Here is a 12,785-nt window from a genome sequence, read left to right as displayed (position 1 = left end):
AGATAGATCCTGGCGCAACCCCATGTGATCTTTGGGGCCCAGACCCCAGGTAGGGAACCACTGCTTTGAAGAGTAAACTGACCCTGTCAGACGGTTTGTTACACAGAACCATCTGAGAAGCCGTCATTGGAAACTGTTTGGAAAAGGGCAGGCACTTTAAAAAAATACTAGGCAGGTGATTGGATGAACCATCTGTCAGTCAAACTAACAACATCGAAACTAACTGAAGGCCAAAAACATCGCGTTCAGTGCCGTCCTTTACTCTTCTTTCAATGAAGAAACACTCTCTGGATCCGATATAACTGATGCAGCATCTACACTAACCTCTTCGGGAGCCCCCATTGATGCTTAAAACTAATAGTCGCCACTCTGTGTCGTCACACACGCACGCCTAAGCCACGCCCGTAGCTTCCAGTAGTGTGACATTTGATTCAGCAATTCTCGCATGATCTTGTGACATTATGAGAATTCAGCTACCGTGCAAGGTTTGTACAAGAGTGTTCACACTGATTTAGCATTGCACTGACCGCCAACAGATCAGTCAGAGATTCGGGTGTGTTATGCTAGAAGCGGCTAATATAATCGACCCACTAGCCTCAATTTTTAAACTTGTGGTATTCAGCCCCAACCAAAGCTGACTCAAGTGACATCACTTGAGTAAAGTATTCAACTAATATAGCAAAAATTACAACATGACACTTCTGATTTAAAGTGTATACACAGACATACTTGATTTACCAGGAAATAAATTAATGCTTATTCCAGATTCTTGGGCAGAGGACTAGTGACTCATTTAACATCATATTTTACCATCACTACCACATTAATGGAGACACATGAGATCCCAGCAAATTCCCTAATACTTTAAACATTTATGTGTGCGTCTCCTTTTTCCTACTTCTCGTCTACCTCCCTCGCACCAAACGTCTCAGCTCTTTTTACTGGCACGGCTGAAAAGCAGAGAAACAGAAGACTGGCGGAGGTAGAGATGAAGCAATGGCCGGTGGACGGTGGGGGCTTTTTTATGAGTCTGCGTGGATCAAAGGGCCGGCCAGAGAAATGTGTGTGCACACACACACAAAGACCTGTGTTCAGAGCCGGGAGGAATTGGCTGGTAAATGCAAAGTTCCTACTTAACGCAGGGTGCCAGTTAAAAAGAGAAAAAAGAGGAGTAATATTGAAAAAGCCGATTGTTCACCTCCTTTAGCCGGGGTGCCAGGCACTCTTAAGAGCCTGCTGCTTCCATATGAACTTAACCAACCTGTGGCTTTTTAACTCAACACCTGATTTGTTAGAAAAGTGCAATTGCACGAGAAGTAAAGGGCGAGGGATTGGAAATGAGGAGAAGAAGGAAGGGAAAATGGAAAGACAGAGCAACAGCACTAGAGAGAGGGAGAGGAAATGAAGCCAAAGGCAGACTTATGATAATAATAGAGCGGCATTAGAGGTGTGTGAGCTACAGGGTGCTTATTTAGTTATGTAAGGAGCAAGTCGGGCCAGGCCGGGTCCTCAATCAACAGGCTTGTTTTGAGAAATCTTCGGTATTTCCACTGTCAAGACCAACATGTGTTCAGCACATGGCCGGCCGAAAACATAAGTGCCTCCCCTCCTCCTCTCTCTCCTTTTCCCCTCCGAGTACAGCACTCCCGACACAAACTGGGTCATAGGCACAATCCCACCATCTGTCAGAGATCGCCCGCCTTCGGTTTCACATTCCTCCACCGCGGAGACCCCCGCCGGTCTGCGCACATGTGCACACAACCACACCACGTACACACATCCACACACACACAGACAGACGGAGGAGGGGGGTGGGGGTGAAGCTGACTGCTGTCAACAATCAGTCTAAATGGAGAGCGCAGCGGACAGCCTCGCCAGCAAACGTTGCGGCGGGTTGTCTGTTCAGACTTGGAAGTATTCAAAGACCAATTCACAGCAAATGGAGGGAACACAGTTGCTGATAAACTCCCCAGCAACCGGCTGACATCAGCAAAAGAGCATCGAAATCACAATCAAGACTAAAACAAGAGTTCAAGACCAACATTCAAATAGCTTCCACTCAATATGAGGCTTTAATATACAGTAACATTTCCAAATTCAAAGTCATTATTAAATATGTATTTTATTTAGTATTTATATTAGTATTATTTTTGGAGGATTTACCATCCCAATGGTCAATTATTACCCTAAAAGGTATCAATTCCTATCTAATGTCCTAGTAACTTTTAAATTAATATGATTCTGATGCGTTTCGTCAAAAACTCCACACATTTTACTCCATCCTCAACCACCCGATTCGACTGTTATCAGACCATTAAATAGGTGTTATCGGACGCTATAAGCGCCATAGATGTGGGTCATTAGGGGCCTACTACGTTGTAAATGTGAAAGCAATCTGATCTTTCTGCCGAGACACTGGAATTGTTGGATCTGTGTTTCCCTGTTACACAGATGTTACTAATAATAATAATAATAATAATAATAATAATGATGTATGACCTTGAATGACTCCTAAAGAAATACTTTTCATTTCGGCTGATATTTAACTTTAACAGCTCTTCAGTGAACTAAAAAGTGAAAGAAAAGAACTGTGAAAGAAAAAACAGACCAATCACAGGACTTTATGATGGTAGATGTGTGATTTTACCATGAATTCAAAAGCCAACTATTATTTAATCCAACTGCTGATCTTGAATCACGAAGGCGATCTTAAGCCATCCGTATCGGCCATACCCAGTATAGTTATGCATCTGGTAACCATGTGACACAAGCACACGTCACCACATGGGTGCAGGGATTCTCCCTGATATGTCAGACAGGCTTAGTATTCGTATCCTGCTCCGTGTATTAAAATGTGAGTGAAGCATAGAGACCTCACAGTAACTCACCATCCAGAAGACTGATCTTTGGTCCACACAGGCACACCAACACATCCAGAAAGGCCCCTCTGGTCACCACACAGAGATTCTGTCTGAAAACAGAGAAAACAAACTTTCTTTTAGTGATTTCATTCAACAAATGTTTCTTGGATGATTAGTTTTGCCTTTGATGCACAGCACGTTGAAGAAAGAGCCTTTTGTAATGAAAGCTCCCTTTTATAAAGGAAGCTCTTATCTGTTTTCCTCTGAGGTCACAGACGGAGATTTTCTTCTCAAACAAGCTCATGTCTGACCACAAACTGCTGAATTAGGTCATTGGACATTTGTAACTCAATGAGTCTATTGGTTGTGACGATCTTCGTGATTTAGTGCAATCTCAAGGGCTCAGGTCATACTGTACTCCCATCCTGATCAGACCTCTCGTTGTTGTTTCCTGTCTGTATGAAAGAAGTTACAGAAAATCATTTTAGCTCAAACTACATTATTAGCTTTCTTTCCTAGAGCTTTCTCCCACAAGGTTTATGTATTGGGTCTTGTGTTTGTATAGATTTTCAGTGTCAATATTTAGATGATTTCCACAATGTGGATGAGGTCTTTGAATTCGATGGCGGCCCGTATTTATTAGAGCCGGAGTATACGGATATTCAGATTTCACAACGAGACTTCTTCTTGAGCGGGACTTAGACACAATAACAAACAGACCGGATCAAGCAAAAGGTAATAGGTGTATTTCTCTGTAGGGTTCTTTCCATAATGTTGTCAGACACTTAAAATAACAATCTGAGCCTGTCAGTGGCAAAAACAAGCACTTCTAGTGGACGTAAACTGATGGTGAGAAATTGCACCAAAGGCAGCTGCAGCTCTCTCGCTCAATACTGGACTGGACCTCAATACTGACTAATGGGGACCAATTTAAAAAAATTGTTGTCCCCATTAGTCACTTAAAGAATAGTATTACCCGGAGACCTCTAGTAATTTGTAATAATTGTGGAGGTCGTCTGTGATCTTAATTAATTGTAATTGTCTAATTGTAATTTGTCAAGTAAAAATTAAACCGCAAATTTCCTACCATATTTCGCCAAACACAGAGGTCATGTGATAATATATGTGAGAGTGTTTTTTTTTTGCAAGGATTTCTGTTTTTTCTGCCTCTTTCCTAATTTACAATTCTGAAGGCTGCATTTGCAATTATAAATGAAAGTTTTGACAGCAAATTCAGGAGTCTCATCTTGCTACACAGCATGGAGACCCATTCACACGGGCACTGGAGCAAGAGGTCTTTGTGAATATTACATAAACATAAATAGGCCTATACTGTATAATATAATATGTAAGGGATAATATACAGCGAGCCGATCATTGTTTGAAATAAACCCTGACAGGGCGATGCGGCGCTTGCGTCGCCCTGAAGGGCTTTATTTCGCACGAAACACATACATGGAGGGGTCATTTCTAAATCACATGAAGTCCCCTTTAGACACAAAAACATAGGTTAAAGTGTCCCATTAACACCATATCCGTGCCAGTTAACAACTTATTTTATGATTTCATGATTTCTGTGTCATTCTGATTTTGTAGCATATTTTCTCTTATCGGTCTTACTTGAATTGTCTGTAATTCATTGTTAGGTCGGCCTATCTTGGACAGGCCACTCTTGAAAAAGAGATTTCTAATCTCCCTGAGGCATTCCTGGTTAATTAAAGATTATAGACATACAAAAGTGAAATAATAGTTGTTGATCAACTAGTAAAAATAATGATTTCAGCATGATTCCGGTTAGCATGGTAAGACAACAGCTGAGACTCATTTACATGAGGACTTCCCAAACAAAAAGTTACTGTTATTTCTGGGTCAACAGCTCGCAGGAAAACGACGCTGAATAGGACAGTGATGTGTGTTTTCATGTGTGGTGAATCCTTGAAGTCCAGAATGCGGTACCATCACATGAGACGCCTCCAGCTGTGGTGCTATCACAGATTTGATTAATTCACTTACAGTTCACACGCATATGTACAAGCAACGACTTGAGAAGAGGCATCGGTTGTGATTGTTATCTACGTGATTAATATGACCTACGTATATCATAAATATACGATGACTGATTTAATATATAGCCCAAAACTCTTTGGTTTCACTATGTAGAATTATTACTATTATATTGTTTGTGAATGTTGACATTAATGTGTTATATCTGCCTGTGGCTTAAGTGGAGCAGCATGTGTGAAGTGTGTGTGTGTTCAGTTCAGTGTGCGTTCAATCAAGGGTATGACCACAGCGCTGTGAAAGACCACAAGTGTGTGTGTGTGTGTGTGTGTGTGTGTGTGTGTGTGTGTGTGTGTGAAAACAAGGGAGACAGTGTGTGAGCTTGACGTCACATTTTCATCACTCGGATATTAATAAGACACACGCTCCCACACAGATCCTCTGCACACTTCACGCATACACACAATACACGTGATGGGGCATGGGAAGAGGGCTGGGGGAGAGAGTGTTTATGTGTGTGGCGCTTAAGTGAGAACATATTTGGGCAGTGATGAGTCCTGTAACATTGTAAGAAGCTGAATCATTGGATCACGATCCAAACAATACACTGGAGATGTTCTGAGAGGTTGGTACTGGGCATCAAGTGCCACCACAAAGCCAAAGTCAACTGCACGAGTGTGTGCAGTCATCGCTGCGGCGCTGACACCCTCTCGGAGCCAGAGAAAGTCCAAAATGACACAACACAGAGACGGTGCGAAAGCCAAAACCCAACACTGACTCAGACCAGACGAACAATGCATACCGTCCTTTTTGGCCGTTTCACATTAGCGGTGTTTCTGGAAGAGAGAGAGAGGAGGTTTTCTTTTTTGTCTGAGCTGTGTTGTCTTTAGATCTGGGCGCCGGGCTCCGTGGTGCTGCATGATCAAACGGACAGACGGTGGGCGCGCTCTGGTGAGCAAGAATCCACCTCGTCATCTTAATAAAGGCTCATCAGTGTAACCAAGCGCAGCTAGCAGGGCTAGTGTTGCTAACCCAGCGACCCTGCATTATCTGCTGTGGGACGCCAGCACAGAGGAGACTGGAGACCCGGGCCTGACCTCGGCTGGGCAGGAGGGGGCCGACGGGGTAATCTGTGCCCCATCTTGAGGCCTCGATCTTGGGTGAGAGGGCCAGAGGTAGAAGGGGGAGAGGGGAGGAAGGGTGGAGGGGGGGTCTGCGGATGGGACAGCAGGCGGTCGCTTTGAAATGGAAGCCTGGGCAGGACATGAAGCGGACACGACCAGGGAGGGGATGAACGGCGAGACAAGGAGCTATTCTTCTGGTGAGCGAGTGGGAAGGGCGGGAGGGATGCTTATCTGTGCGTGCATGCGTGTGTGTGCGTGTGTGTCTAGGATTACCGTGAAGCGAGCCACATGCGCTGACGGAGGCCTTCGGTGATGCCATTTCCTGCTGGCAGGGGTCTGTGCGAGTCGGTCTGGTAGGAGCGCAGCAGAAACAGCACCTGCATACACACAAAGACAACACTCTTGAGTTGATGTAGATGTGAGAACTATCATCTGTTACATTCATACATAAGCCGGTGTCACCCCCACTCACTGAGATGTTGCTTTGTGTGGTCATCCATGAAATAGAGAAACTGAAACCAAAAGGCTTAAACCCCTCGGTATGTTGACACTTCTACAGTGTGTGTATTGGGTGGCATGGTGGGTCACCCTCACAGCAAAAAGGTCCTTGGTTGTTCTCCCTGTCTGTGTGGGTTCCCTCTGGATGTGCCAGTTTTCTACCACAGTCCAAAGACATGCAGGTCAGGTGAATTAGAACCTCTAAATTGCCAGTAGTATCGATGACGAGACCGGTCTCAAGACCACTTTTTGAAGGTCTCGCTCTCGTCTTAAAATCGACCGCATTTTTACTCGGTCTCGTCTTGGTCTCAGACAAAGAGGACTGTCAAGATCACTACTGCAAGGATATCAATAAACTGCCTGTGCATTGTCTGATTTATTTGTTAACATCATTAACTGTGTTTGCTCATAGAAAACAAAGGAAAATTCCCACCACATAAAATTCACCTAAAAACCTTTTGGATTATTTTATCAAGACATTTCTCATGGTATACTTATACACACCCACACATATTAAACAGTATGTATGGAAATAAAAGAGGTGAATGAAGGGGAATCTTCCATTGTTTTCTGTTGGTGTTTTTATGGGAATGTGGATCTTTCAGATCGGTTTGAGGATATGGTTTGCATGTTCCACATTTTATCATAAGTGTGTCATGCCGTGTGGGACTCGCACTGGTCTAGTCTTGGTCTTGGTTTTGTCTCAGTCTCGATGCACTCTGGTCTTGGTCATGACTTGGTCTCGGTTTAGGTAGTCTTCACTACAACACTGCCAATAGGTGGGAATATGTTTGCCTGTCTACATATTTTACCCTGGAATCTTATTGTATAGTGACTAATCAAGAGGGAGAGTGAGAGAGTCACTGGCGGTTTGCAGACTCAATCTCAGATTTCAGTCTTGACCACTTTATCTAGATGAGTCTCTCCAAAATCAACACAACAAACGGTTTGAACTGCTGGGCACTTGGAAGTATTATTTAACCAGACAATAAACACGCTACCCCCCCTTTCTAGAAAACCATCCTTCCTGTCACTTGACTTCTAGCCCCTGTGGTGGAACGAAGCGATATGTAAACACCGTTAAAGAATTCTCAAAATCTTCCCCGTTGAGGATGAAATCATTCTTTTCATTGTGGCTGATGTGACAGTGTGTGACTGAGCCAGTTTGTAGCAGGTGGACTGGTGGTTGGGAGTGTTCAGAGGCCAGGACACAGGCTGGCTGGCTGGCTGGCTGGCTGGCTGGCTGGCTGGCTGGGGTGTGTATTCTGGGCCTTGGTAAGTATACTCTTTAAGCCGAGGCCACGGCCACAGACCAGTAGGAAGCCATTCATTACGCAGTGCAGGGAAGGAAACGTGGGGAAAAACCAGGCCGACCACGTAGCACCAAGCCTGGCCACTGAGTCCTGGCCTGCCCCTTCTCTTCTCCTGCCGTCTCCACGCCCAGGCAACACCCACTGGCTCATACAAACAACTTCCACACCCCTGGGTCCATCTTCCTCTCGCTGTCACTCTCTGAGGGCTTTTCCACCTACAAGGAGCCAGAGCTTGGAGCTGATTCCCAAACCAAATATTGGACCTCTCTAAGTGATTCCACTGTCAAAAAAACCCCAACTGGTTTTAAAGGATCAGTCACACTTGAACTAGTCTCTGCAAATATGTGCTGAGCTTCTTATTGACTTCCTTAAATCTCAAGAGACTGACAAATCCAAGATGTCTCCAATTTCTATGTGAGCTCCAACTGGTTTTGGCAGATTCCCAAGTCACGGCTCACGTTTGACCAGTCGACACAAGATGCGTTTCGTGTTTGACGAGGGAGTAGTAAATATATTATAGCAGTGTCCCATCACCCTGTTTGTTTAATACAGGGCTACCAGACTACAATAATCTTGATTAAATACGTTTTGAGACTCTTAACAACTCTGGGAAAACGTTCTGGCATCTCTTGTCATTGCACATAGTAGAAGTACAACAAAATGCAGTTTTGCATCCAACCAGAGTGCAAACTAGTAAAGTGATTAAGACAATATAAACAAATGAGGATATATGTGGTGTATGTATAAAGTCATATACTGTACATATATAGAGATTGTAGTTACGGTGCAAAGGATAGACATGTGTTATATTCTGATGAATAAGAGCTTACCTATAAGTAGCATACTGATGACAAATTGTATTATAAAGAATAAATGGTATATACAGGTGGAGTTATATTTATATCTATACACAGAGAGGTTATTATATAGAGCTATATGCATAAGTATATATATATATATGATGAATATTAGAGAATACACAACCAAACATGACATTATGTCATATGTTTATCAAATGCGGCCTTGGAGGGTGTACTAATATGAAGGCTGTACATTTTTACGTTGGTGGTCAACAAATCATCTGACGTGGCGTTAAACTCAACAAAAATCACGTCTGAGGTGACGTGGAAGTTTCTGGCCTCTAACTTTTTTGCTAACAGGCTTTTGAAACCAACCGAAAAAGGCTCTCAGTGCTTTGTGTTCAGTGCTATTGCATCCAGTTATGAAATTAGTTGACTCATTCAGAAGCGGATTAGGTTGCAAGCACCGGTGCCAGCGCTTGTCCCAGTGGCAGTGGCAGAGCACTCCGTCTTCACTCCTTCTCCCTCCACTCCACGGCTACACCTCATCCACCGGGCGGGGAAGTCCCTTCATGGGAGGCTCAACCGGCTCAATCCAGCCCGGCATGGAGAAAACCGGAATATTTATAGAAAAGGCTGCCTCCCTGTTCCTCCTCCCGAAGACGAAGCAGAACTACACCCCATGTGGGAGGAGATGCTGGGATTGGATCAAGCTCAAATGAATGGGAGACAGCAGCTCAGAGACCTGGTGGAGGCTCATTTATGTTCATCAAATTTCAGGATTTTTTTACTTGACTGCATCTAAACATGGATTTCTTCTCTTCAACTAGTGCTGCTACAACTACTTCACCTGTAGGAAATGTATCATGTGAATTATTACTCCTTCAAACCCAGCTACTATACACTCAGAATATCTACAAGTAAATTTAATTTAAGAAGGTTTCAGACATTTAAAAGGTGCCCTGTGGAGTGTGCATGTGCACAGCGTGCATGTGTGTCCTCATGCAGAACAAATACAATGGGAATTTTGCCCTATAGAAATAGTGGTCAAAAACTTCGTAGGGTTTAATATCAGTTTCAATGTCATAACTTTTAAATTTCAAATAAACATTAAATTGAAGACCTTTGAGGGCGGAGGTCGTCTCAACACTTTCCATTCATTTCCTATGGAAAGCAGGAGAAGTAGTCGCCCAGTGCATGGTGGGAGAGTTGCGGCGAGTTGGAGAGGGTCTTTATCTTCATAAAGTTGAAAAATCTCAACTTTAGGCAAATGAAACCCGTCCAGCACGACGCGCTCGGCTCACGAAACTTGGACCAAACTGTCAAACTAGGCAATCTAGTTCTAAAATGAAACGATATTCAGCATAGACTATTTCTCGCTTAAAATGCTTCCGAAGTAGATTTTGGTGGATTGTTTTAAACTTTAGACTGAATAATAGAAAGTTTACGAGCAGGCCGCCCTTGTTGTTTTCTGTTTGAACTGGTGAGCAGAAAACCAGAGACCAATCAGGTGCATTCAACGACAGGGTACGCCACCGGTTGAACGGCCAGTTGAGCGGAGCAGCGCGTCTCCTAGTGTCCTCTCCGGACCTGGTGGACATGTACCGTTACGGTTTAGAATAAATTAGGTAGATTTCTTTGTATTTCTTTAAGACTTTTTTCACGGCCTGTGTAATAAAAAAATACAGATTCCTCGTTATATACACAACTTTATAGAAACTCATTCTCTCCAATCTATTTGTCATTAATTTTCACTTTAAAGCAGCATTAGTATCTAATATCTGGCTCTAAATGCTCCACTGTGTTCACAGGCTTATCGCTAAAGCCGGGCTCAGACCTCAGGAGTTTCGGGCCAATTTATCCCCGATTCACCCCTCCCAACAATCAGAGGAGAAATCTGGTCTGTGACCTTGGTCGGTACCGATGTTCGGCCCAGATTATCTGGTAACGCGAGTTATTTTAAAGGGTTTTTGGTTAAATGCCTGAAATAAGGTCTGTGGTTAACACAAGAGATTTTAAAGTTTTGTTCTACGACATGAAATACGTAAGTAAATATCCCACTTGTGAATTTTGAAGCCTTAAAAAATCCGTTATTAATATAATGATGTTGATAAGTGCAGCTTCCTTTCTACTTTATGGCTATAGTAGCACAATAACCCCCCTCTAGAGCTTTGGGTTGCAACTTTAAGGAGCAAAAAAAAAACCTTGGTGTGGCAGTGCTAAATATGAAAAATATCCTATTTGTACGCCTTGTTTTCTAGTGAAGCGTTTAACTGCTTGTGTGTGTGTGTGTTTGTGTGTGTGTGTGTGTCTCTCTCTCTCTCTCTCTGTGTGAGTTGCAAGAAGCCTTGCTCCTCTTTTGGGCCCGGTAAAAATAGTGGTGGTGGATGTGAGGTCCCTTCAGACTCTGTTATCAGCCTGCCCTGCCGTCCCTCCCACTGCCGCAACCACAGACTGACCACAAGCTGCACCGACCATGCACACACACACACACACACACACACACAGGCACACACACTCACACACAGCAAGTGCAAGTGCAAATAATTGCACGCCAATTCATGGCTTAGTCCAGTAAAACACACGCACAAAGAAACATATAAATTGGAATTCACATAAAACCAGATAGAGGTTAGTGTGGACGCGCCCAATTAGGCAAAAAAGAGATCCCAATAAAGACGGGCTAAATATAAACAGAAATAAACACACTCTCTTGCTCTACATAGACGTATTCTTGCACAAACAACTAGACACCAAGTCGTACTCCCTACATATGCATACACACATGGGCGTGACAACCAAGTTATTTAGTGCCGTGTGTATGTCTGCGTGTGCATGCATAACTGTGTTATTACGTCTTTGTCAAAAGTTACAGCAGTGTGTCTCAAATAGCCCCGAGGGAGCTGTTTGTTATTTCCATTATGTCCAGAGACGCGTATATATTTGTGTACTGGCAGCAGGAGCTCCTACCATCCTACCATCAGTTCTGCTACTGTCTCCTAAAGCAGTAAAACATGAGCCACTTCAACACCACCACTAAAACCCAGGAGTCACTTTCAGTTCCTTCATAATGACAGAGCCCTTTGTACTCTCGTTGTTGTTTCTTACATTAAACAAAAGAAAAATAACAGCTCAGTCTATATAGTTCTCTTTACATTGTTGAACATATAGACTCAACTATATGGTCTGCATTAAAGGAACAGTGTCTAGCATGGGGCAGAAATGGAATATATAATAAGTATGTTTTCATTTGTGTATAATCACCTGAAAATAGGAATCATGTTTTCGTTAGAATGAGTCGTTCCAATCTACATATGGAGTGGGTCCTCTTCACAGAGCCGGCCACCATGTTTCTACAGTAGCCCAGAACGGACAAACCAAACTCTGGCTCCAGAGAGAGCCATTCAAATTTTTGCGTCAGCCACCGTAGTTCTCCTACACGCTTGGTACACGAGAAGTGTCAGTTGGTTGCAATCTGCAACCTCACCGCTGGATGCTGCCAAATCCTACACACTGCACCTTTAAGCCATCTACTCTGAGATAAAAAAGCTTACCTTATTACTACAATGAGTGACAAAATATCTTAGAGCAGTGGTTCCCAAACTGGGGGGCAGGAACCATAAGGGAGGCCCAGTGTTATAAAGGGGGCGCAGTGAGGCAAAAATATTAATGATGCATGACTCTGCACTGGCCTTTGTACTCCACAGTCACTCTTAATTTCTTTTTTTAGAAATCTAGTTCAATAATCATCCTTTTAAGATTCAAACCAAGTGCAAGATTTGGACAATATATACTTTTTCTAATGCATAATAAAAAAAAAGAAAATTGATATTAAGACTTAAGGTAAAAGTGCCAAATGTGGGTCACTACAACAGACTCCAGGCCAGCTGATGCTGCATATTGTGTTTCTGATAATAAGTGTGAAAAAAAGTGTCTTCATCAGAGGATAGCGTTAGCTCATTTGTCATTTTGTGACCTACGTATGAAACTTTGGAAGCAATTAAAGATTGTGAATCTACTACATTTTTTAAGATCAGTGTCTTAAACTGGGTGTCCTAGACTCTCTCAGGACTTTGTAGAGAAATTGCAGGCGGCCACTGATATTTGGTAGCACTAGAGATTAGAAATAGTATGCTCAAATTCATATTATGATCAGATTTATACTACCACCAGGATAAAAGTATTACT

At 43.1% G+C, this 12,785-nt stretch overlaps 1 protein-coding gene across 1 annotated transcript in view; it reads right to left on the bottom strand.

Moving 5' to 3' along the window:
* The window catches only part of thada (THADA armadillo repeat containing), a 109,348-nt gene that overhangs the window by 33,370 nt on the left and 63,193 nt on the right, over positions 1–12,785 (bottom strand). The window contains exons 30-31 of the mRNA XM_074646919.1: positions 6,260–6,363; positions 2,889–2,971 (exon numbers count right to left, since the gene is read on the bottom strand). Of these exons, the coding sequence (XP_074503020.1) occupies positions 2,889–2,971; positions 6,260–6,363 (187 nt within the window). The remainder of the gene's footprint in view (positions 1–2,888; positions 2,972–6,259; positions 6,364–12,785) is intronic.

Source organism: Sebastes fasciatus, chromosome 9 (genome assembly GCF_043250625.1).
Source record: "Sebastes fasciatus isolate fSebFas1 chromosome 9, fSebFas1.pri, whole genome shotgun sequence".
Lineage (NCBI taxonomy): Eukaryota > Metazoa > Chordata > Actinopteri > Perciformes > Sebastidae > Sebastes > Sebastes fasciatus.
This window is presented reverse-complemented; position numbering and strand designations above follow the sequence as displayed.